General features: G+C 41.2%; 1 protein-coding gene across 1 annotated transcript in view; it reads right to left on the reverse strand.

Moving 5' to 3' along the window:
- DNER (delta/notch like EGF repeat containing) overlaps positions 1-26,945 on the reverse strand; it is a gene marked incomplete at both ends in the record, with an annotated part of 323,548 nt that overhangs the window by 63,504 nt on the left and 233,099 nt on the right. The window contains one exon of the mRNA XM_082841200.1: positions 4,241-4,465. Within this exon, the coding sequence (XP_082697326.1) occupies positions 4,241-4,465 (225 nt within the window). The remainder of the gene's footprint in view (positions 1-4,240; positions 4,466-26,945) is intronic.

Here is a 26,945-nt window from a genome sequence, read left to right on the forward strand (position 1 = left end):
TCTGCCCCAATCAGCATTTTCAGCCTTACTGCCCATCACTGCATCCAGTGGATCTTATCCTGCAGCCAACTGGATCTCTGAACTTCCCCCCACCCCACCTAGGACTTTTGTTCCATAGCAACCTTCCCCCATGTATAAATCCAAACAACATTTCAGTTTCCAATTCACTGGAAATTCTGACTGAACTATTGTTAATATGAAAATTCAATCAGTATTTTGAACACTCAGTATTTTGAGCATTTTAATCAGTTAAGTCCTGCCAATGCTCTCAAACCAAAGGCCACCAGGGACAAAACTGTAGTTGATGCAGTTGGGTTTCTTACTCATTGCAGCAAGGGGAATCTCGGGGTGTCTCAGTCAGAGGGTGTTAGATGGGGCTTATTATAGGATTTGAACTCTGGTTGGGTGATCTGGGAAGGAGTCACTCTGCATGCTGTCAGGAAGCAGGAGCAATTCTACGCTTGAGTATTGCAATGAGTCTTGTCTATGGGTGGGAGTAGGCTAGAGCAAGGCTAAAGCTATAACTGGCGAACAAGCAGCTGGCCCTCATTTGATTTGCAATCAAAGGGGATGTTTGGTATTTTGTGGGTTGCATGGTGACCTTGTTTTTATCTGTATTTAGACAAAATTATGACACGATCTTGTTTGTCTCACTTTATCATGGCCTATGAGTGACCGTGTCTGAGGTAGGTGTTCAGTGTGGGTGTTTACGTCTTTATGTGCAACAGGAAACACCACGGCCCAGCTGTGGTCACCAGCTCTTAACAACTCCAAGGCCTGCTTGTAAGTGTCCAACAAGCCCCCAGATGCCAGGGGCTGCTCTTCTCTTTCTCAGTTCTTAGTGTCATCATGACATCAAGAGATTTAAACGTTTTCTTAGGTGAAGTACAGATTATGAAGAGCTGCTACTGCCGCAGCGAGGTAGACCGGATTCTATCTGGGTTCCCAATGGGGAGGGCAGTTATCGTATTTCAAAATCTAACAGAGGAAGGGCGTGATAATAGGGTTAGGATGTGGAGAAAGGAGGCAGTATATTCTATAAAAGCAATGATACTCAAGAATAATATGATGTACAGATCGGGACCCTCCTAGAGCATGTTCGACACAAGAACCTCATCTTAGCAAACCTGGTAAGGTTTCCTAGTTAATAAAACACGAAAATTATCCACTGTACTTATCCAGGAAGCTAAATGCAATTAGGTTTTCATTATCAAGCTAAATGTCTTCATACCATCGTAGGTGTACCTTTTCCTTTACTGCTGTTAACTTGCTATTTAAATCCTGACCATTAAGTCTTATCTTAGATTCTGTTTCCAGCAGACACTATCAGAGTGCTGATGTTGCTAAGTCTGAGTCTAACAGAAGGAAGCAATGCCAACTGTGTCTTTTAGGTCATCCCGACCAGAAATGCAGCCATAGGGAAGGATGTCAAAAATAGAAAAAACAGTACCTGAGATTCTTATAGATAGAATTTCCTTTACAAAAATTCATTTGGAAAAAGTCTAAACATCCTTTCTTTTAATCCTCTAATGCCTTATACTATAAACTCCTTAAATAGTAACTTAAGGCACACTCTGTAATGGCAAGGATCATTCAATTCAACAAACAAGGTTGGAGTAATAACTCAAGTGTATCAGGCAGGGGCCAAGACCAGTGAACTCAGGGAAACCACTTCCCTTCTTACCAGAGATTCCTTCCAGGACTGGTCAGCACCCAAATGGCATCTCCAGATGCCACCACTTCTTTGAGAACACATGAGACATCATCTTCTCCTTTCAGGGGCAACAGCAGGTCCCAGGCGACTCCAGGCCCTGCGGCCCTGCTTCCCACAGTGTTTGTTGGACTCCAAGTTCTCTCTTTCTCCAGTCCTTAGGAGATTTTAATTTGTAATCTTTTTAGAGTACATGTGGCCTATCACTTAACACTGTCACTGAAATACTCACTGCTGACATTTTATTATCTAATACTAAAATCCCACCAGAACTCCCTAGCGTGATAAGCTCAAAATGAGGTTTGAAAATAAAGCACCTGGCAAATCTGATTTGCTGTCATCAAATGGCATTTTGTCAGATGGGAGCTAATTATCAACCCGACATGATTTCAGTCTGCTGCCGCTTTATGCAATGGGGCCTGCTTGCTCTCGACACAGAGGATCAGGCTTGCCACTCTGGAGCAAGACACCCCATTTCACCTACACTCGTGAGAGTCTTCTCTTATGCAAACTAGCGGTAAGGCAATTACAAGCTCTGAAAGATTAAGACTAGAAATTTCGCATTCAGAGAATTGTCATTTTCACCTCTGAGAGTGTAAATTCTCGCCAGATGTTAGGAGGCCTTTTTTGTTTCACACAATGTCACCTAATGATCTGAGGAAGCAGCCCCTCTAAGGGCAATCTTACCTCCCAAGTTCGATGAGAGAGCTTTGACAGAGCTTCGGGGCTCTACCGCGGGGGGCTGCCTCCTAAATGCAGGCATCCAGGAACGGAACACACATTCTTCAGGCTTATCAAGGCGCCTTAGAGGCTGGGCACTGGCTTTACCAAGCTAAATGCTCCAAATGGACACGACTGAAGGTTGAGCAGAGAACAGCACAGGGGAAAGGGGAACTTCCACAGGAGGCACGTCACCCGTTCGGCTTAAGGAAAAGTGCTGGAATCTCCATGGATAGAAAGAAACACGCTTACTACTCCATGAGAGGAAATGTGCTGCGTGTCTCTCATCTAACGCTCTTACACACGACAGAAGGTCATGGTCAGCAAGAGGACGTGGTCAGTACCTTGTCCCAGGTCTAGTCTGTGACCTCAACTGCAGCTGAACTCACGAGCATCTAAGACATTATTAGTGAAAGTAAACACCGAGGCCCTGTAAATTCCTACAGTGACAGTCAACGAGTGGGGATCTCATGGGTCCTTTCTCCCACCCTCAGCTACTGCTCCCTGGGTGGACAGAGAGACACTAGGCAGCATGCCCTTGAGAGTTCCAGACCAGGCACAGGACAGTGGAACCAGGGCACCTGGGTTGGAATCTGGACTCAGCCTGAGTGGGTGTGTGGCCGCCAACACGTGGCTGAAGCAGCAATGAGGCATTTCATCCCTCGGGGAGATGTGGCTCAACAATATCCACCTGGCAGAAGGGCACTAAAAGGACCAGAGACGTGAAGCACTCAGCTCAGAACCTAGAAAGATGAAGCTCCCTAAATAGTAGCTTATTGTCATACAGAAGTTACTAACAGAACACACTTCCTCCTACCCCTCAACGGGGAGAGAGACACACACAAGGATAATTAATATAATGTTTTAAAGACCAGGAAAGGGATATTGTTATTGATTGTGGGAACTCGGAGGAAGGAAAGCTGATTCAGCCCCAGAAGGGGAAGTTTGCAGGTGAGATGGGGTGACAGGGCAGCTGGCACCCCGGGTGGAGGGCACTGCCTGGGCAGAACCAGGAGTTAAGCAAACCAGGGGACTGGCCAGCCATACTGATGTGCCAGAGACGGGGGCAGGGGGGATCATTGTGCTGAGAAACGTTCTAAAGAGCCAGCTCCTGCGAGGATGCAGACGCGGGCAGGAGAGAAACCAGAGGAAAGGAGGAGCTGCCCCGTGTGCGTTTTCTCAGACCACACCAGGAGGCTGTGCGGACACAAACTTTAACCAGGAACCACTCTGACTTCTGAGCGTCAAAACTTTCACAATAAACCATCAGCGATACCAATACAGAAGAACATTTGGAAAGTAAATGATGGAACTTTTGAACATTTACACAGGAAGTCACAGGTCCTCTAACACGGACTGTGCCCCGAGTAAGAATTTTAAAAGGTGATAAAATTCTGAATTTACTGCCTTCTGCTTTGCATGCCCATTAAAATGAAAAACGTTCCGTTAACCTCAGAACCCAGTAATAAAAGATACGTAATGCAGTAAAACTCTGGAGTGACCTGTAGTCAATTGTCCAAAATAATTAAGCTGTTATAAGATTGAGCCTGTTTTTAATTTTCTTCGTTTTGCTTACTTGTATTTTCTTCTTTTTCTACAATGACTGTGAAATGTTCATGAAAAGGGGAAAGGGTGCTTTTCAAAGCCTGCCTAGGGGAAGTCTAAAAAGAAAGGGTGTCATACATGAGTGGGGTTCACTTAGACAGACAGGTAAGCCCATACAGCGGGCCAACCTGTGCTCAGATGCAAAAGTTGAAAGCCTTTGAGACTGGGGAAAGAAAGGACTTCCGGTCCATGCGTCGTACCCACCTGGGTCACAGAGGCATTTATAGCTGGTGCCCACGCTGCGGCACGTGCCATGGGCGCAGGGGCTGAGCGCACAGAAGTCCACGAGCTGCGCGCAGGCTGGGCCCGTGAAGCCCGCGCTGCAGCTGCAGCCGAAGTGCAGCCCCTCGGCGTAGCAGGTCCCATTGTTCTGGCAGGGCCCCGAGGCGCAGGGGTCCACCTTCTCCTCGCAGGCAGCACCCAGGTAGCCTGTGGGAAGATGCAGAAGCAGGGAGGGGTAAAAAAATTAAACCGCATTACACTTAATAACCAAGAAACTGGGGCTGCTGTTCTTAACTCTTCTCCACTGTGAACTGATTAATGCGCAACCCAACAAGGTGGGTTTACTTAGCTTTGGTAACCGGGGGTTACATTATGAAGCCCTGTGCTTCCATTTTGGTTGAAATACAACACATATGATTGCTTAGCTGTACAGGGACATACATATATTTATATGTATACATGTGCATGTGTGTATGTATAGACTAGAAAGATGCCAAAAATAAATTAATGGTGATTCAGGAAGGTGGGATTGGGGTCAGTGGAGGGATTTCACCTCTTATTTAATACACATTGCTGGGGGAATTTATTCCTTATTTTGTTTTAATAGATAAAGATATAATCCTGAATTTAAAAATGAAAACCCATATAAAATAGTGAACAATGACAAAATCTTTCTCCCATCTTTCTCCCTTTGTCCCTCACTCCCTTCTCTAGAAGCACCCACTGTTAGCAGTTTCTTTAATACATGCTTTTCAAAAATGTGGTTATTGTAATGAAAAACGAACTGTGGTGTAGTCATGCAATGCAATACTATTTGGCAACAAAAAGGAATTAAGTTCTGACATGTGCTGCAACGTGGATGAACCTAAAAAACATATGCTAAGCGAAAGAAGCCAAATACAAAAGACCATACATTGTATAATTCCATTTATAAGGAATGTCCAGGAAAAGTAAATCTATAGATATAGAGAATAGATAAGTAGATGTCTGGGGCTGACGTGGAAAGAGAAATTGACCAAAAATGGGCATGAAGGGTCTGCTAGGGTTGACGTAATGTCCTAATATTGGATTGTGAATTGTGGTGACGGCTGCACAACGCTGTATATTTACTAAAAAGCACCGAATTGTACTCTTAAAATGCATGAAATTTATGATATGTAAATGGTACCTCAATAAGGGTTTAATTTTTAAAAATTTTAAATGTGCTTCTTGTGCAGCTGATTTATTTTGTTTTGTGTATGCGTGTCAGTGTTCCTCAATTTAAAAAATCATACATACTCTTGCTGTATAGCACAGGGAACCACATTAAGTATCTTGTAATGAACTATGATAGAAAAGAATCTGAAATATATATATATATAACTAAATCATTTTGCTGTACACCAGAAACTAACACAACATTGTAAATCAACTATACTTCAATTAAAAAATTTTTTTAATTGTACAGACATATATACGTGAATCTATAGGTCTGTGTGTCCAAGTAAGTGTTTAACAATACTTTGGTAAAACCTATTCTTTTAATATTTTTAGAGCAGTTTGAAAATTAAATGAAGACTATTCAAGTTTTAGAAACAAATTTAAATAATTTTTCTCATATACAGTTCTTATTCCAATATTCTACTTCGCTTTTCTTATCTAGATTTAAATTTATGTTAACCATCTTCACACAGAACTCTCAGCAATATTGGTAATTTTTGTTGTTCAGGACACAGTGAATATATAAAACAAACAAAAATAGTTCCCAGACTTTATCTAAAGCATCACTCATAAATTGTCATAATCAACTTGATATTTTTCTGTACAGAAATAGAAATTTTTTTTAAAAATCCAATGTTATTCAATATCTTATAAACTTCTCTGTAGCTTTGACATTTTAAATATCATACTAAAAATGTACCACACAATCAGTTTTAATAACACTTGAATTCTCCAAAGAGTCCCTTTGCAGCCAAGAGTGGTATTTAACTCCATCCTTCATGAGATGTATTCCATTTCCCTCTGAATGAAAAGAACATAAACACATTTCACCCTATGACAAACTGAACAACCAAGGCAAGTCCTGACCTCTCTCATCTTCTACTACCTCACCCCAAAAACAGGGCTGAAATTATTTTCTTCGTAAAGTCGTTGTGGGTTCTAAAATGACATATATCAAAATTCCTAGAACAGTTCCCCAGTCCAATGCTGAATGAATGAATGAATGAATGAAAGAAAAATGGTAATAATAAAAGCAACAGCTGACATCCACTAGGGGCTGAGATGCACCAGACAGTTCTAAGCCTTCACGTGCATTATTTCATTTAGCCCTGGGGTAACTGCATGATATTAGTAGCCCCATTTTACAGATGAGAGGATGATGACAGAGAAATGTGAGGTATCCTGTTCAAGTCTACTTAGCTAGTGGGTGGCAGAGCTAGGCTACAAGGCCCAAGCTCTTAATTCTCCACTATACTGCACAGAAGAGAAGTCAGTAACGCCCAATTAAGAAAACGTTATGATGTGTAAACATAACGAGGACTTGTGTTACTATTCTTTTTTTTTTTTTTGGGCTGTGTTGGGTCTTCATTTCTGTGCGAGGGCTTTCTCTCGTTGCAGCAAGCGGGGGCCACTCTTCATCGCGGTGCGCAGGCCTCTCACTGTCGCGGCCTCTCTTGTTGCAGAGCACAGGCTCCAGACGCGCAGGCTCAGTAGTTGTGGCTCACGGGCTTAGTTGCTCCGCGGCATATGGGATCTTTCCGGACCAGGGCTCGTACCCATGTCCCCCGCATTAGCAGGCAGATTCTTAACCACTGCGCCACCAGGGAAGCCCCTGTGTTTCTATTCTGCTTGGATATTGGTGAAAGAAGAAATAAGAGACTTACCAATCAAGTCAAAATAAAGGAAAAATGAATTTTAGGAAAGTAATCACTCTACATTCACATTGATATACTCGGTTATAAATATTAATATGATCCACATAGAATACTCCAAGTTGAAAGAATGGTGGATAAAAAGGTGAGGAGATGTGAAGGATCATGACTCTGGGGAGAGCCAATATTTCAATGAGGCCAAGAGGAGATGGAAAGCAAGCATAAATGAGGGCACTGGTCAGAGGCCACATCATGAACATCTTACATGCCACACTAAGGAGATTGCACTTCATTCTAAGGTCACTGGACATCAACTATTTGCGTGGTTTTGATATGCTTAATTGCAAGCAACGTGGAGAGTGTATTAGTGGACTCTGAGACTGGAAAGAGGAAACCAGGTGTTTACTAGAGTAACTGAAGTGAGAGGTCATAAGGACCAATTTGTAGCAATAGGGATAAAGAATGTGAGGCAGATTGGACAATTATTTTAGAAGTAACATAACATTGTTAGTTCAGGGACCAATTGGATGGTAGAAGAACTGAAGAGAGGGCAGGGCCTAGGGACACAATGTAACAGGAGTCAAAAACTCAAATGCCAGCAGGAGTCCAGCAGACCATGTTGATGAAGGAAGCGGGCCAGCTGTAAGGCAGTAGGGAGTGGCAGGGACTGTGGCAAACTGGAAAACTCATGGCCTTCCAAAGGGGGTGGCCACCACCCCCCTGCAGCCAACTGCTGCCATTTGAATGTGAGGCCAGTTACCAGATCTTCTAAATTTTCAAGAACTATCTGAAATCCATATTCTTGTTTGAACCCTCACTATTTTAAAATGTTGATAAGTCATTTCTCTGGTAAATAAAACATATCTGAGGGCCCTGTTTATGTGGTTTCTCAGTGTGACTTAATGTTAAGCACGGGCTTTGGAGCCAAAAGGAACTGGGTTCAAAAACCATCTCTGCGCACTAAACTGTGGGACCATGGGCAAGTACTCAATCACCCTCATCTGTTTCATGGAGTGGAGATAGTAATGCCTACAACATATGGCTTTTATGAAGCCTAAATGTAAAGATCTATGGCAAACATTTGGTACAGTGACTGGCAAATAGTCACTGTTCAATAAGAAGCAGCAATAATTGCAGTGTGATTCCCAGGTTTTCCAGATTAATGTTGGTGGTGTTGTTACCAATTGCAATGGAAAATACAGGAGGAGATTCCCAGGGGAGGCTTATGATTCCCAGGGGAGGAACAGACAGACAGATGGACAGGTGGATGGATAGATAAATGGATGGACAGATGCATGGGTAAGTTTTAAGAAAGATAAGAGGAAAACCAGGAGAGGAAGGTGTCACTGAAAACAATGGAAAAGAGAACATCAAAAAGGGAGTTGTCAAAAATGTCACCAAACTCTGCCTAGAAGCCAGGTGAGCTGGCCCAAGCTAGCCCGCTAGAAGACAAGAGACCTCATGAATCAAAGCAAGCCAGTCCCGTGAGGCCACCCAAGACCAGATAGCCACCAAGCAATCTGGCCTGTGACCGGCTGAAATACAGCCCACATTGCCAACCCACAACAATCATGAGCTAAATAAATGATTGATGTTTTTACCACGAAGTTTTGAGGTGGTTTGTTATGCAGCAAAAGCTAACTGATACAATGTAATAGGAGACACGGCATTACACCTAAATAGTAATGTGGGCCAGAAGGAAACTTTTGTTTTGCTCTGCTTTATGTAAAAGACTTGAAAGAGGAATATTGATTACGTACTAGAAGAAACTTTAACTAAAGAAGGAATCAATAAATCCTTGTTGAATATCTAAAAGGTTCACTGCTGTTGAATCAGGAATCCTGCATTTTATTACTATTAAAATTTCCCTTTTCTTACCTTTTCAAGAAAATAGAAAAACAAGATGAGATGCAAATAATACTTATATTTTCAGAGAATCCTAATATACCTCAGTATATACTGAAGAGAGAAGACACCTTTGACATATTATCCAGTCTAAAAATATATAATGTAATATAAAATGCCATTCTGTTATAAAGGATGATGACAAAGCAAAAATGAATTCAAGGTGTATCTCAATACACTTTAATGGAGATGCATGTGATATAGGGTGATTATGGGATAATTTTCCTAGCTCACAAGATTATTAATGAACATTAGAAAGGGGATTCACAGATTAAATGCTGAGCCAATTTTCAAAATACTATTTGTTATGGACTAAATGTGTCCCCTCAAAATTAATATGTTGAAGTCCTACCCCAAAATGTGATGGCATTAGGAGGTGGGGTCTTTGGGGGGTAATTAGGATTAGATGAGGGTGGAACCCCCATGATGGAATTAGTGACCTTGTAAGAAGAAGACACACCAGAGCTTCCTCTTTCTGCCACTAAGGACACAGCAAGAAGGCAGCCAACTGCAAGTGAGGAAGAGAGCCCTCACTAGAACCTGACCATGCTGGCATCCTTATCTCAGACTTCCCAGCCTCCATAACTGTGACAAATAAATGTCTGTTGTTCAAGCCACCCAGTCAGTAGTATTTTTTTATGGAAGTTTGAGCTGACCAAGACACTGTTGCTTTGATCAGCAAATTCTCTATTTCCTTCTATCACCTAAGCAATTGTTATCCTCTTACTCATATAACATTGTTTTCTAAGTGACTCACATCTTCTTCAGCCACCTCTTAAATGACCTTCCTAAGAGAGAAAAGAACAAACTTTCATAACCCAAAGAATTCAGGGCCAGGAAACCAAAGCTTGAATCTTCTTACTAGTGTATGACCTTGAGCAAGGTACTTAATCATTTTGTGCTTTAATTTCCTTACCTAAAATATGGGGATGATCCCTGATGTGTAGGATCAAATAAAACTGTATGTGGAACTCAATAAATGTTGGATTCTCCTTCCTTTGAGCAGGGCTTCTGGGGAAATTCCAAGTTGCCTGTGTCCAGAGTTTGTGGTTAGGGAAACTGGAAAGAAGCTGGCCTGTCAGACAATCTCTGGAACACAGTCAAATTTCACATTTGCATGAATCCTTCATGGTGGAGTCCTGAGTACATCTAAGAGCGAGTGTCCTGGAATCAGAGGTGCTCAGGTACCTTTCTCTAAACACACACACAGTTATTGGGCCATCCGGTGAGGCTGATGCGTGGAGGTGGGGTCCTAGAGCAAACAGCTGAGGGAGGAGGGGACGAGCAGAAGCATCTGTGACAGCCTTTCTGTACAGGCTCAAAAGGACAGTCTGTTGAAACTGTTTATTAATGGCTAACACCTGTACATACCAGGCACTGTTCCAAGAGTTTCAACTATATTAACTCATTTAGTCCTGGCATCAGTTCTATGAGCTAAGTACTATCATTTCCTTTTCAGATGGAGAAACAGACACAGAGACAGATCAAGCAACTTGACCAAGGTTACACAGCTAGTAAACGGCAGCAATAGGATTTGAACCCAGGCAGTCTGACTCCCAAATACAAGCTCCAGACCATTACTCTTTGCTGTAATACTTGATATCTGGGCTGTAGTAAACTTAGCAGAATACCAGGATACAAAGTCAATATACAAAAATAAATTATATTTCTACTCTCTAGTAGTAAGTGACCATAAATTTTTGAAAATTTAAACAGCACTTACCATATTATTAAAAAGCATAAAATACTTAGGAATAAATTTAGCAATAGCTATGTAAGTCCTCTACACTGAAAACTACAAAACACTGCTTAGAGAAATTAAAAACACCCAATAAATGAAGAGCTATACCATATTCATGAATTAGAAGGCTCAATATTATTAAGATGCAAATTGATTCACTGCAATACCGATCAGAATCTCAGCTGGCTTCCTTTTGTACAAATTAGGGTGACTCTATAATTTATATCAACATGCAAGGGACCTAGAACACCCAAAACAATATAGAAAAAAAAAAAGGACAGATTTGGAGAATTTACACTAGCTGACTTCAAAACTTAGTATAAGGCTATAGTAATCAAATCATGATTACTGGGGTGTCTACTGTTTGCAATTCAATAAATCAAATTCCGATTAATCAACCATATCAGCACCATCAAGTAACTAGCTCTTGTATGTCTTAGCTTCCTCATTTGTTAAGAATGGAGATTACAGAATAGCTGTATATATCAAGTAGTTATAGTTGTGCTAGCAGAGAGAAAGAGAGGAATTGTGGTGCTAATAGTAACAGTAAATGTTGAATTCTTATTATACCAGATACTACGAGAAGCAATTGGTATCTATCTTTTATTTATCACAACCACTGAATCAATTGGGGTCTACTACTATCCACTTTTACAGAAGAAGGCTTAGAGACTTTATATTAGGGAACTAGTCCCCCAGGGACACTCAGTAAGTGGGAAAAGCAATTTCAAAGTAAGATCTATCTGAAACCACATCTGTGCTCTTAAGCCCCATGTTAGGCTTCCTTGCATAAGAGTTTGCATAAAAGCACTTGAAAAGTTGAAGGTGCTATGCTAGCATAAGAAATTAGGGCCAGAATAGAGCCATTGGTGTCCTGAATTCTTAAATTTAAGGCAGCTTTAGAAAACGGAAATTACTTAGCAATGATGAATTTTGAACGCAATGCATTTGAAATGTCCTGAACCTGACTAGTTCTCAGTATTTCCAATATCACATGGAATATAGTTTTAAAATACAAGGATAAAACTTGAATCCTAAGGAGTAAACATATCGCATACCACCTTACTTACCAACTCCTTATAAAATCAAAAGTCATCTTTAAAATCATCCAAATATAAAAAAAAAATCATCCAAATATCAAATTTAGAGCCATGATGCCGACCCATGCAAGCATGACCTTCCAATGTGTTGATCCAGGCCAGATGTTGACTCGTTTATGGTTCTTGCTACAGTGCATGCTACAGGGGCATTAATGTGTAATTTTTTGAAATTTTTAAAACTAGCTTGTAAACATGATTCTGATCACAGAAAGCTTGAATATTGAGTGAATGTAGTTTCAAAAGTTAAACTGCAGCCCAGATAAGAAACGTTGTATATCCAATATCTAGATATATAAATATAAGTACCTTTGGAAGTGATCCCAAACTCAGATATAGTGGTATATGAATCCGATTTCTCTGCATAAAAATATGGAAGTTGATGACCCAAGGCTACGACAAAGGCTGGTATAAAATGCAGCTGTGCACTGAATTTTCAGGGTGCAGGGCAGTTCTGAGAGTGCTGGTAGAAAGATGTTTTACACCACATGGTAGAAATGGCCTTGGATCATCTATAGCTGAGATTCGGCCAGAACATATTTCATCTTTCCAAGAAACATTCTAAAAATGAACCAAGATTCTCATTCACTCTATTTTCTCCTCTGCCTCTCCCTCCATCCTCTCTCTCTCAACACAGACACACATTACAGATAAACAGCTTTAAACTCCATCTCCAATAGTAGGAACTTTTCTGCATTTTCCTGTTCCCGAATAATGTTACAAGTCTAAAAGCAATTATTTTAGATAGCCTTTGGTAAAGTTTCTCTTTTTATTAGCATAACTCTTTAAGAACTTTGGTCAGTCTTTCAATAATCTCTTAAGGTAAATATTTCTGAAAATTCCTCTTGCAGAATATGCAAACCAAATTAGTTACGGTAGCAAAGGCAAGAGGGGTGAAAAACAAAATTTCACATTCTTGGGATCAGCTATGTTCCTGGATACATTCAAACTCCAAAACATGAAGAACTCTATATAGGAGAACACGTGAAATACAGCTTTGTGGAATATTGTAATATAAGTAATAAAAATAATAATAGTAATGTCTCTGAGCTAAAAGATTAGTAAATTACTGGATGCTAATGGACTAGAATATCTGGATTTACAATCCTACTTGAAGAATAGAAAATGAACAACTATTTGATAACGTTAACCTAAAGGTGCAGAGAGGATGCTGAAGATGGTGAGACTTCTTGTTTGGAATAGTTTATTTCAAACCATACGAACCTCACATGATGGACATCAGGAAATATTGGAAGGAAAACACAGTAGCTCCAGAGAAAACCTCTATTTCAAACACAAGGAAGTAACTTCAAAGAGACTTGGGCTTCCCTGGTGGTGCAGTGGTTGAGAGTCTGCCTGCCTATGCAGGGGACACGGGTTCGTGCCCCGGTCCGGGAAGATCCCACATGCCACGGAGCAGCTGGGCCTGTGAGCCATGGCCGCTGAGCCTGCGCGTCCGCGTCCGGGGCCTGTGCTCCGCAGCGGGAGAGGCCACAACGGTGAGAGGCCCGCGTACCGCAAAAAAAAAAAAAAAAAGAGACTTAAAACAACCCATTGCAACAAGAAGAAAGTTTAGAAAAGGATGAAAGATTTAAGGATTAAATTGGAAAATAAAACAGAACTGCAAAAGAAATCTAAGTAATGAGAGGCTAATGAAAAAACTATGGTTTAGCTAGTTGACTGCTGCTTCAAATTCTGTATCTGAACCAGTATTTATATGAATATGCCTGCTCAACATTTATTATGTAAAGAAAAAAATCAACACCCTTGAAATATACACGTTATGGAAATCAGATATTTAAGACCAAAAGAAAACATTTCCAGAAGATTTTAAATTACAAGACAATAAAGTCACTCTATGTAGAAAGCTACTGAGAGGTCAGAAGTTTCTGCAATATTAATAAGGGAAATACAGAATAAAGCATTCCTTCCATGAACCTGAACATTTCATCTGCACTGCCAAAGTTACAATTCTTTCTCTCCTCACCTATTATAATAGTTTCCTGTGATGAGATTCCCTGTTCTATCTTACCCCTATGACCAATTCTCCAAATAGCAATGAGCATAATTTACTTAAAATGTAAATATTATCATGGCTTCCAATGGCTCTTAGAATAAAATTTGACCTCCCTCCCATAAGTATCAAGTCCTACGGGCTAGGACTCAGCTGACCACTCTGGCCCCTCTCTCTCTAGGAGCCAGCCCACTGGCCTCCATTCAGTTCCCCAGAAGACAAGCTACTCCCCATGCAGAGCCTTGCAACATGGCCTGGACACTGCTGCTCCTAACTGCTTCACAACTGGCTCCTTTCGGTTCTCGGCTTCAACGTTAAGACAGACAGGACTTTTCTGATCACCCTATTCTAGGTATCCCTTTCTTATTGTGTAACACAGTGTCCTGCTCACTACCTTCATAGCACTTCCTTGAATTTGCAGTGACGTAGTTGTGGATTTCCTGTCGTCTGTCTCCCAGCCCACATGACCACGGACTTCCCGGGGAAGGAGCCATGCTAGCTCCTCTCAAACTTGAGCCCCAGCACCCAGCACAGCGGCCACACTGTAAATATTTATGCAATACACGGACAAACGAATGGACACACTCTAACAGATTCATTACACACTAAGGTAATGAGTAAAACAGGATTGATAAATATGTTTTAGGTTTGGGGAGTTACAATGAGGAAATATGAAAAAGATGATTGGTCAACTGTTGTTTTAATGACAGAGGTATAAATGAATCATCACTGAATCAAGATGAAGGTAGACAATATGGTTCATCTAAGGGGCTTGATGAGCTGCAAAGGGAAGCAAAGAAGAGCTTTGACTCTCAAAAAACTCATTCTCTAACTGAAGAGACCAGAAGGGCACATTTAGGACGATGAAGGAACAACTTGAGGCCTTTTTTTTTGCTTTCTGCAAACATTTTACTGAACGATTCCAGTGTGGTGTGAGGTTGGAGGGACCGGCCCAGGCTGTCAACATGGGATCAGTGTGTGCAGCACAGGCTCTAGAGTGGCAGTGATTCCAAAGAAAGATGGCTTATTACCGGGGTGGGGCAGGCCAGGAAAACCTCGTGGGAGAGCTGGGTTTTGTGCTGGGCTTCAAAGAAAAGCCCAAGATTTGGCTGCGCAGAGAAGGACGAGGAATGATATTAGAATCAGAGAAGAGGTTCTGGCTGATGTTTATGGAAAACTTAATTGGAACCACATTTGTTCTGGTTCTAAGAAAGCAGACAGTTATGTAAGATAAGGAGGAAAAAGGGGGAATATCTAGGAAAAGCAGTTACAAAAACATCAGACGTAAAAGGCCCAAGGCGATTACATATAAAATGTGGCTTTTAATTTTTAAGAAAAGCCATTTGAGAGAGTAAAAACCACTTGAAGGACTTTCTCTTTAGGAGAATAGAGAGACAAATTTAGATCTAAGACAGGAAAATGAAAAATAACTAGGAAATAGAGGAATGTTAAATCAACTTTTCCCCAGTTCAGTCTAAATAGAGAGAAGGCAGAAGAGATGAAAATTATTTAAAGTAGATGAATTATATGAGCAAAAATAATTGGCTATTAACAATGGAAATTCAGAGGTTTAGTCAGAAGGTTCCGCGATTTCCTTTGGGCATTCATTCATCTAGCCTGTGCTAATTGAGACCAACCATGTGCCAGGCACTGCTCAAGACCTTATATTCTGGTGAGAAAAACAAAAAGATAAGTAAATATATATCATCAGCTAGTGCTACATGGTACTGAAGCAGGTAAGGGGCAGAGAATAATGGGGGCCATCTTAAATAGTGTAGTTAGGGAGACCTAAATGACCAGAGGGCATGAGCCACATTCAAGCCGGAGGAAGGGTTCCAGCAGGTGCAAATGCCCAAGGAGCAAGTTGTGTCCAGAGGGGAATGGCGCCCCCTGCAGGACAATTCTCAAGTAATTGGTGTGTTTTAAGAACAACAAGCCACCGGCAAAGAGTAGCAAGAAATGATGCTGGAGAGGCAACCAGGGATGTGTGGGCCCTGGACCACATTTTTTTTTTTTTTTTTTTTTTTTTGGCGGTACGCGGGCCTCTCACCGTTGTGGCCTCTCCCGTTGCGGAGCACAGGCTCCGGACGCGCAGGCTCAGCGGCCGTGGCTCACGGGCCCAGCCCCTCCGCGGCATGTGGGATCCTCTCGGACCGGGGCACGAACCCATGTCTCCTGCACCGGCAGGCGGACTTTCAACCACTGCGCCACCAGGGAAGCCCTGGACCACATTTTCGATGGCAGATCACCAAGGTTTGAGAGACGGGGAGTGAAAACATGGGCTTTCCATTTGAGAAGGATTACTTTGGCTATTGTGTGGAGAATAGACTGCGGGAGACAAGAATGAATCAGAAAGAGAAGCCAGGAAGCTTTCAAGGAGTCCAGACAGAGCTGGAACCTGGAAGAACCCAAGAGGCTGGGAATCTTGGGCAAATGATGTAACCATTCTCTCTGACATGAAAAACAGGAACATTTCCCTGTGAGAGAGTCACAGGATTGCCTTCCACATGTAAGAAGGATCTTGAGGTCTCAACTCATGGAAATTCTAAGTCTGGAGAAAAATTAAAAAAGAAAAAAAAAGATAGGAACTAAGAAATGGGACGTGCAAGGGAGACACAGGTCCTGAATACCCACCATATATTACCCAGCAAGTCCATGAGGCAGGAATTATGTTTTATATAGTATGAAACTGAGACCCAGAAGGGTTAAGTAACTTGACCAAAGCCATCTGGTAAGTGACAGAACTGAAATTCAACACAAGTCTGTCCCTCTCCAAGGACTTAACGAATTTTTAGCCTCAGTTTCTTCATCTGCTTTTTTTAAAAATAACACTCATTTTCATGAATTTTAAATGGGCTGATGTGTAGAAACGCCTAGTTTCCACTTCCACACAAAGAAAATCAAAGGGGTGCTAGGTTCTGTTGCTAGGTTTGCCCATGTCGAGACCATACCAGGCATAGGGCCATTATCCCCTTTCTTGTGGCTGTCAAGGCTGCTGTTGGCAAAGAAGGCTTTACAGAAACTTTCTGGGCCGCTCCGAGTAATTAATCCCTGAGGGAACTCTGCAACTCTGCTCTTCAAGCGAGTGGCTCTCAACCCCGGCTGCACTGGAACCACCTGGAGAGTTTTTAAAAATTCAGTGCCTGGTTCCCACCTCTGGAGCTACTACTAACTTAATTGGCCTGAGGTGTGGCCTGCCGTCAGGATTTTTTAAGGAGGATCCACCTTTCCTTTACACAGTTTTTTCCTCTGCTGGTAGCCACAGTGTTTCTTTCTATCTGGTCCTGAAGAGGGAAATGCATACACTATTAAGAAGTTTCATAACTATCTTTTTCCCCCAACCAAGACAGATTTAATCTTTGCATGTGGTATGACAGCACTCTACTGCTACAGTATTTATTTACTGCTTTTAACGCCCCAAATTCCATTATCATTTATTTTGACAACTGTGCACCAATTTTCCTCTTTTCTTAAACCAACACGCCTCTTTCCTCAGTCCTTATACTTCGGATGAAATGGACCCCAAATGCCAGCTCCAAGGGTGACTTTGTGTCTAAAGCCTGGCTCACCAAAGTGTTCCATACCATGGTCGCATTGGTTCAGGGCTGGGCAAATGTCTCAATTCGAAACAATCCAAGTCAGCCTCACGGCTTTTGATTTATTGGGAGAAGACAAACTCTGCTCCAGCCATTCTGACAATGGATCCAACACAGGAAAGGAGAGATAAGATTGTTGGAGAGACAAAAACTCAGGCTTGATGATACTGAGCCCCTGGATCAAGCCATCTTGAGTTCATCCTGCATATTTGTTACATGAGCCAATGCACTCTCTCTTTTTTTTTTTCACCAGCCTATTTGAATTGGATTGTTTGTTACTTTAAAATCAAGATTTTTTAAAGGATACAGAGATGCTCTAAAAATTATCTTGTATGGAAAACAAAAGGCTATCACCTAACCTAGCCAATCCTCCTAATAAACATATAATAATAATTAAAAAACATAAATGTATGATAAGAATAAGAGGAAAATGGCTTCCCTGGTGGCACAGTGGTTGAGAGTCCGCCTGCCGATGCAGGGTACATGGGTTGCTGCCCTGGTCCGGGAAGATCGCAGCTGGGCCCGTGAGCCATGGCCGCTGAGCCTGCGCGTCCGGAGCCTGTGCTCCGCGATGGGAGAGGCCACAACAGTGAGAGGCCCGCGTATCGCAAAAAAAAAAAAGAATAAGGGGAATGAAAGACAGACATAGAGGAACAGCTGTGGTCTGAAGAAATGGGGTAGAACAAGAAAAGCTTTCACAAGCATATTTAGGAGTTAGATATAATTGGATTCTTTTAGAATTCTCAAAGACTGCAAATAAAAGATAAGCATCGTTCAGGTGTTTTCTAATTGATTGGTATTTCTTCAACTGAGTCTCATCTCTGCACCTGGACCACAAGGTTTCTGGCTTTGTAAAAGTTAAATACAACTTTGTAAGCCCTTTAAACAAGTAGTTCTAGTTCTAGTTGTAGAATTTTGTCCCACAGAACTAGATGAACAAATGCATAAAAAACACGTGTATGAAAAGTTCTCTGCGGCAGATAAAAAACAGCAAAAAGCAAAAAATCAAAAATGAATAAATGTCCCTTTGGCAGACTCCACTTCCTCAGTGATTCTTAGAAGCTGACGTTCCTCATTCTGTCCCGGCCCCTCTTCTCTTCCCCTCCGTGTTCTTTCCTGGGGGGTCTCACACATGCCTGTGGCTGGAATTAAGACCTGTAAGTAGAAACCCCCTGAACTGACCTTTCCAGCCTGGTTCTCTCCCCCATGCTCAGGTTCACTTTTCATTTGACAATTTCACCATTCCCTCTGACTCTTCCATGGGCTTCTTGCGCTCATGTCTTATCCTCCCCTCTCAAAGCTGCTCACTACCCAAGAGCACCCCCATACAAGAAGGTGCCTGCACCTTCTGAAAGCTGGCTTGCTCTGCCTGGCCCCACTCCTCCTCTCACAGCCAATCTGCCATGTCCGTCTGTCTCCATGGTACCACTCTAACTCCTTCCACTATGCAGTTCACCTAAATTACAAGAGATTCCTAACAGGTTTCTCTGATTCTCGAACTCCTCTGGTCCCTTCTTCTCACTTCAGCCACAGTAATCCCTCCCGAATGTTAAAGTTCTGCCCTTCCCGGGCTAAGACTATTCCTGAAGTTACTCTCAGGTGACGCCCAATCACGTTATCATGGTATTTAAAGGCCCACCTGAGCTGGCTCCTATGATGTCTCCAGGCTTTACTGTCCTTCCATCATATTCTGTGTCACAGCTCTGCAGAACGTCTTTTTGTTCCTCAAACATGCCACCCTCTCCCCTGCCTCATGCTGTTGGTTCTCTCTTCCCAGGAGGATCTTTCCTCTGCCCGCAGTCCTCACTGATTCACCTTGCTGTTGCTTCTCCTTCGGGTCTTGGTTGAAACATCAGCATCCTTGGAACACTTCCTGACTTTCCTCCCAGGCCCCAGTCTCAGTGAGGCTTCCCTCTTCTCAACCACCCAATCACCCCAACACAGCTCCATCAGAGCCTTGGTCATATCTTCATACCCGCTATTCCATAAGCACCAAGAGCTAAAGCCCTACCTATCTTATTCACTCCCGGAGCCCTTGTGATTAGCTGCCACAAGACAGGTAATCAATAAATGGCATGTGAATGATTAAGTCTTTTAAGTACATAATGCCACATTCGTATGATGGAATAACACAGCCATTAATAACCACCCTTTAGAAAAATAATTAACAATACAAGATTATTTGAAACACAGTGTTCACTTTTAGAAACTCATTACAAAAGAGAATGCACAGCAAGATCCAATTTCAGTTTTCTAAAATGTGCATTAAAAAGATTTCAAAGATGTTCACCTAAAACTTAAAATGATCTCTTTTAAGGATAGAATTGTAGGGGTTTTTTTTCTTTGAGCTTATCTGAGCATAGATTCCTTTGATAATCAAGAAAAAATGATAAATATTATGTAAAAATGTTATATAAAGTCCTGGGCTGTAAAAGAAAAGAAAGTCATAGTCGAACGCAGCGACAGTGACCAGTGGTGAGTAGATCATCCCATGGGAAGGCCCTGGATCATAGTGACCAGAAGTATTGCTAAGTGTAGAATAGTTAGGAGTTGAAAATGACGCAGGGACTCTAAAAATGGCAAATTCTTCATAGAAATTACAATAAAATATAATTGGGTCAATTTAAAAGAACATTTAGGTTGAGTCTGTGACCTGGCTATTGTAATTAGTGCTGCAATGAACGCTGGGGTGCATGTGTCTTTTTGACTTATGGCTTTCTCTGGGTATATGCCCAATAGTGGGATTGCTGGGTCATATGGTAGTTCTATTTTTAGTTTTTTAAGGAAGCTCCACACTGTTCTCAATAGTGGCTGAACTTAAATGTCCATCGACAGATGAATGAATAAAGATGTGGTGTGTGTGTGTGTGTGTGTGTGTGTGTGTGTGTGTGCGCGCGCACAATGGAATATTACTCAGTCATAAAAAGGAATGAAACTGGGTCATTTGTACAGACCTCGATGGACCTAGAAACTGTCATACAGAGTGCAGTAAGTCAGAAAGAGAAAAACAAGTATCGTATATTAATGCATATATGTGGAATCTAGGAAAATGGTACAGATGAACCGGTTTGCAAGGCAGAAATAGAGGCAAAGATGTAGAGAACAAACATATGGACACCACAGGGGGAAGCGGGGGGAGGATGAATTCGGAGATTGACATATATACACTAATACGTAAAAAATAGATAATTAATAAGAACCTGCTGTCTAGCACAGGGAACTCTACTTCACTGTACAGCAGAAACTAACACAACACTGTAAAACAACTACACCCCAACAAAAATAAGAATAAAAAAATAAAAGAAGAACAGTGAGAAAATACCTGCAGAAAGGGGTTATATTAAGGAGAAGCCTAAGTATCTATCTTCAGCTGGCTTTTCTCAATATAATATTAGGTCACATGAAATGAGAACTAGATTGGAAAAACAGAGTCGAAGAAAAGTTTACTGAATCAAAAATAGAATATGATAAAGTCATAAACAAGCATCCTTTTACTTTCCCAGCTTTATTTGTTCAATTTCTCTCAGGCCTCGGTCTCTCTGTCAGTCCCACTTTAATATGCTGTAGGAGTCAGAGCCTAGATCTGAATAGTTCAGAATCAGACCCTGGACTGTATTGTGTGGTATTTTGGTCCAAGTTAGACAAAAATTTCACTCTAGCCTCCTCCGACTATTATGGTGTAGAGTTGGGGAATGTATAAGGAGATAAAATCTGCTGCAAGAAAAAATTAAAATTCCATTTATTTCTAGGGTATTTGTGTTTCTATTGCAAAGCATCTTTGTTGCTTTTAAGAACAATTATATGGACATTCTGCTTCTGATATGGAAAAGTAAGCTTTGAACAAACAGACTGTCCCACAAATAACTCTAACCTCCAGACCAAAAATCCCTACACCTACCTCATGACTCTGAAGGTGAACAAGAGCAGGCAAGTTTTGAAGAGGAGTCCAAATATGGAAGCAGCAAACAGCATGGGCTGAGTTCCATGTCTGGGGAGCCCACCCTGCAGGCATTCTCAGCTGGGACTATGGCCCAGGGAGACCAAGACCCTAGCATCAAACCTGCTCTTTCTGTCCAAAGGAACCCCAGGAAGGAGCCCAGGACAGTCACCCCATGAGGAGTGAGGAGGTCCTGGGGAAGAAGAGAACCAGAGAAGGGGACCCCCAAAGTCTTTATCTGAACTCTTCTCGTGTCTCTGGGTGATCCCTAAACCATACACGAATGGGGCACTGAAAGGATGAGATCCAAACCCTCGCCTCACCGCTGCTATTAGTAAGTTTGCAATGAACCTGGTTACAGTAGTGAACACTGGTTAATCCGTCTTGGCTACAGTTTCCTACCACATAAAATGATACTGCTGCAACTGTTTCCAGCTATGTACTTACTCATGCATTCAACATGGCTCACAGGTACTCTAGTGCTAGGTGCTCCATGGATACAGAAGAAGTTGAGCATCACTGCCTTGAGGGAGTCTACAGTCCCGTGAGAAAATGCAGACATGCACCCAAACAGCTCTCACACAAGGCAGAACCTGATCAGAGAAGGAGCTTGGTGCAGCAGAGAGAACACGGACTCCAGAACCAGACAAAGCAGAGCTTGTGCCTTGGGTCCACCAAGACCTAGAGCCTCGGGATCTGCCCTGTACAGCAGTTGTGGGGATTAAATAGTGGCATTCGTATTAATCACTCTCTGCTAGGCACTTTCTGTGCACTGTATACTCATTTAGTTCTTATAACAGCTCATTGGGTAGATATTAATACCACCCACCCTCTAGAAATGCAGAAAATAAGGTATAGGGAATTTCAGTTTACTTGCCCAAGGTCACCAAGTGCTAAGTGATCAAACAGATTCAAACTCAAGTCTGCTCGAGCCCCAGCTGTGAGCTGCTATGTTTTGTTGAATAATAACTTCAAGGGCCAAACACAGTGCTTAACACAGAGTAGGCACTCAACAAGTGGCCAATGTCATCACAACTGTTATTATTGCTGCTGTGTGATTACAACGATTAGCCACAAGAGAGAAAGAGTTGAAGTTCAAGGCGTTTACCTGAAATAATGCTGAATAATCTTTATGGGCATGTCTAGACACACACCTTAAGAAATCAGAATTTGTGGTGACCTGTTTAGGTATAGCCTACCTCTTTTTAAAAAGAAAAGCACCAAGTTATCATTATTTATTTCTTCATTCACTCATCACACTGTAACTTCCAACCGCCATCTGCCACCACTAAACCGAGCATCAGAACAGTTCCCAGAGGGGAAGCAGAGATAAAAGTGAGGAACAGGACCCATCACTCACTAAAATGAGTACAGCTGGTCCCCACTGCTAATGGGAGAAGCAGACAAACAAAATTCCTTGCAGTGTTTTGAAATGATCTCAGAGAAACTGTGCTATGTGGAAAAAAGAAAAGAAAAAGAACAAAAAGGAAACATGAACTTAGCCATAAATCAAAAATTAATCGGCATGCACCAAACACAGAAATAAAATTTTACTCACACTTCGTAAGTCTTAACACCCTGCTTTGTGTCCAAAAGATGAAACTATATACCACGTGGAACTCCAAGGATCTCAGCTGTTACGATTCCTAAATGAAGTGGTGATTTAGGGATAATGCCAAATTTTAAAAGAATAAGAACAGTATTTTATTTGGGGCTTTTATGAGGACATGTTGCACATTTCTTAAATAAATACACGCAGTTTTATATGATCCTAAGACAGTACTTTTACCAAATCCTACATACCAGGATACTGGAGAAAACAACCAAATCCCAGAACTATAGAACTCCTAAATCCTTACTGGGTAACATGCCAGTTTCTGAACAATACACATTATCTCAGAGATAATTTTTATGACATGTGTGGCTATTGCCTATAAATCCCTTTAAGATGAAAGGTATTACCCTGACATTTGAGTTGGACAAAAGAACTTATATGGCTAGATTTCTCAAGGCTATAAAATGTAGATAAACAAATATAGTTTGGATAAACCCTTGGAGCACGTTGCAATGGGATTTAACCTACAGGGTCTTCAGGCCAACATTAAGTTTTAGACTCAGGCCTTCCTTAGAGATTATGAAACTTTTCTCTACAAACATTGCTTGAAACAACAAGGTGGATTTATTGATTCAGTAAGGGATTAGGAGCAGGGACACTTAAAGGTAATATAGTGAACCCTTTTACAACAAGGAAGCATGGCTGGAAAAGATAAAAAAGACATGGGGCTTCCCTGGTGGCGCAGTGGTTGGGAGTCCGCCTGCCGATGCAGGGGACACGGGTTTGTGCCCCGGTCCGGGAAGATCCCACATGCCGCGGAGTGGCTGGGCCCGTGAGCCTGCACGTCTGGAGCCTGTGCTCCGCAATGGGAAAGGCCACAACAGTGAGGGGTCCGCGTACCGCAAAAAAAAAAAAAAAAAAAGACATGACCCACCCAAGGTGATAGGACTATATTCATCACCACCGTCATCGTCATCGTTATCATCACCATCACCATCATCATCATCATCACACCTAACATTTGTTCAACACTTACTATTTGCCAAGCACAGTGCTAAGGGTTTTTAGGGTTTTTTCTGTTCTTCATATCAACTGATAAAGGGTATGCTACTATCGTTCTCCTTTTCTCAATGAGGAAAATGAGCCTCAGAGAAGCAAAAAGCTGTAAAAGAAGTGGGTCCAGACTTCAAACCCAAGCAGTGTGACCCAAAAAACCCACATTCATAACCACTCCACTCTCCCACTTGTCATCAAGCCCAGACTCAGGTCTCCTGAGCTCCAGGCCACAGAAGGACACCAGCTGTCCACACTTGGCAACGGAGTTTCCAAGTTACAAGATCTGCATGTCTGTACAGATGGCCAACATGCACATGAAAAGATGTTCAACATCTCTAATTATTAGAGAAATGCAAATCAGAACTACAATGAGGTACCATCTCACACCAGTCAGAACGGCCATTGTTAAAAAGTCTACAAATAACAATTCTGGAAAGGGTGCAGAGAAACGGGAACCCTCCTACACTGTTGGTGGGAATGTAAACTAGTGCAGCCACTATGGAAAACAGTATGGAGGTTCCTCAAAAAATTAAAAATAGAGCTACCATATGATTCAGCAATCCCACTCTGGGGCATATATCCGGACAAAGCTATAATTCAAAAAGATACATGCACCCCTATGTTCAATGCAGCACTATTTAGTAGCCAAGACACGGAAACAACCTAAATGTCCATTGACAGATGAATGGGTTAACAAGATGTGGTACATATATACAATGGAATACTGCTCAGCCATAAAAAAAGAATGAAATAATGCCATTTGCAGCAACATGGATGGACCTAGAGATTACCATACTAAGTGAAATAAGTCAGAAAGAGGAAGACAAATAACATATGATATCACTCACATGTGGAATCTAAAATATGATACAAATGAATTTATCTACAAAACAGAAACAGACTCACAGACACAGAGAACAGACTTGTGGTTGCCAAGGGGGAGGGGGGTGGGGAAGGAATGGATTGAGAGTTTGTGATTAGCAGATGCAAACTAGTATATATAGAATGGATAAACAACAAGGTCCTACTGTGTAGCATAGGGAACTATATTTGATATCCTGTTATAAACCATAATGGAAAAGAATATGAAAAAGAATGTATGTGTGTATATATATATATATATGTATATATACATATATGTGTGTATATATATATATGAATAACTGAATCACTTTACTGTACAGCAGAAATTAACCCACTGTAAATCAACTATACTTCATTAAAATTAAAAAAAATTTTTTTTAAAGATCTGCATGTCTGACAGTGGATCCAACACTGCCTTCTAAGAGTGAGAGGATTGAATGTGAGTCCTCTACCCAGTTGCAATACTTGCCGTCATAATTGCAATGCAACAGTAGTTCATCCAAATTATATTTATCTGTAATCCTAGCCAAGGGTGCCACACCAGAAAACGTTTTTACATTCAAGGTTTTTAAGATACATGTGATCCAATGATATTTCCTCAAAATAGTCATGAAGCCCCCTATGCTCCCTTTGTCTCTGGTTACCAGATGCCTTCTCTAATAGGTGGATGCCAGGAAGGTCATTAGATTCTATGAGACGTGCCAGCACAATGCAAAAGGTCACACAGGCAGGGCCGACAGATGTGCTTTACTGCTGAATGTTTTTATCACCACTGTTTTCTTTTTATTCTTTGTTCTACTTTGTTTTTCTAAGGAAAAAATTTTTAAATGAGATGCTGAAGCAAAGACGATGGCTAGACAGTAATACACAGATTTTACTTATTTGTGTATTCAAAAATACTCATATATTTAAATATACATATTTAAATACCAATAAGCGGTGATGGTAAGTATTTATAGTTAGTCCTCCTCAGAGTAAAAATGCATTTAGTTCAAAATTTAAGGATCTCAAAGTTCTAAACCAAACATAAAGACAATATCAATGTAAAGAATATATACAGAAGCAATAAACCCAGATCCCAATTATTTACCTTTGCTGTTTTCAATAAGTTAAAAATAAGAAAACACTCATGACAAGTTTCCTTTTGTTGCTTAAAAACCCCACTCTAACCAGAATCTGAAACTGCACTTTTCAAATATGGACCTAGCTAAAATTAAGTCGAAATTCAAGGAAAAGACAGGGCTCGTTGATGAAGGATAAAAATGTAAGTATAGAAGAGCGAATACCTTCCAGAAGGAGAACTCATGTGATAATTACTGTACAAGTTGTCTCTCAGGCCTCCCCGACCTTGAACTTTTGGAGAGAGGTTAAAAAGAGATGGGTCCTCAGGAAAAAATGTAACCTCTAAGGACTCAGCCCAGATCAGATGGAAAAGGCTCCTTGAAGGAAATAGGATGAAGATTAAAAGGACAGAAGAGAGCAAGGATGTGAATGAGCAGTGTTGAAAGCCCTGTCCAGAGGGAAAACCAGTTTTAATAGCTTTCTGGACTGGGAGAGATTATTGTAAAGGGATTTCACTGCACTTACAAAAAAGAGAAAGGAAAAAAATAATTTTTCTAGCTTTTTCCAGGCTTAAGATTTTTAAGCAGTGACATTTAGAAGTTTTAAAACCCAACAAACTGAATTTATTTTACTCATGACTATGGTTACAAAGACCATCTCTTAAAATAAACAAAATAAAATTTAAAGAATATATTAAGAGATGGTATAGGCCAAGGGTTAAGAATGTTAGTGCTAAGTTACCTGGGTTTCAATTTCTAGCTATGTGATCTCAGGCAAGTTATTTACCCTCTCATGCCTCAGTTTCTCAATCTGGCCAATGGAAATATTAATATAATTTGCTTCATAGTATTGTAACCTTTTAATGAGTTACTAAGCATAGTGTGAGGGACTTCTAAGTGTTGACTTTTAAAATAAATTAATATACAAATATTTATTAACCTCCTACTAACATAAAATATGGAACTAAAAGCTCCATGATAGGATAATGAGAGTTAGTAAGAGAGAGAT

The sequence above is a fragment of the Leucopleurus acutus genome, assembly GCF_964270905.1.
Source record: "Leucopleurus acutus genome assembly, chromosome: 6".
Lineage (NCBI taxonomy): Eukaryota > Metazoa > Chordata > Mammalia > Artiodactyla > Delphinidae > Leucopleurus > Leucopleurus acutus.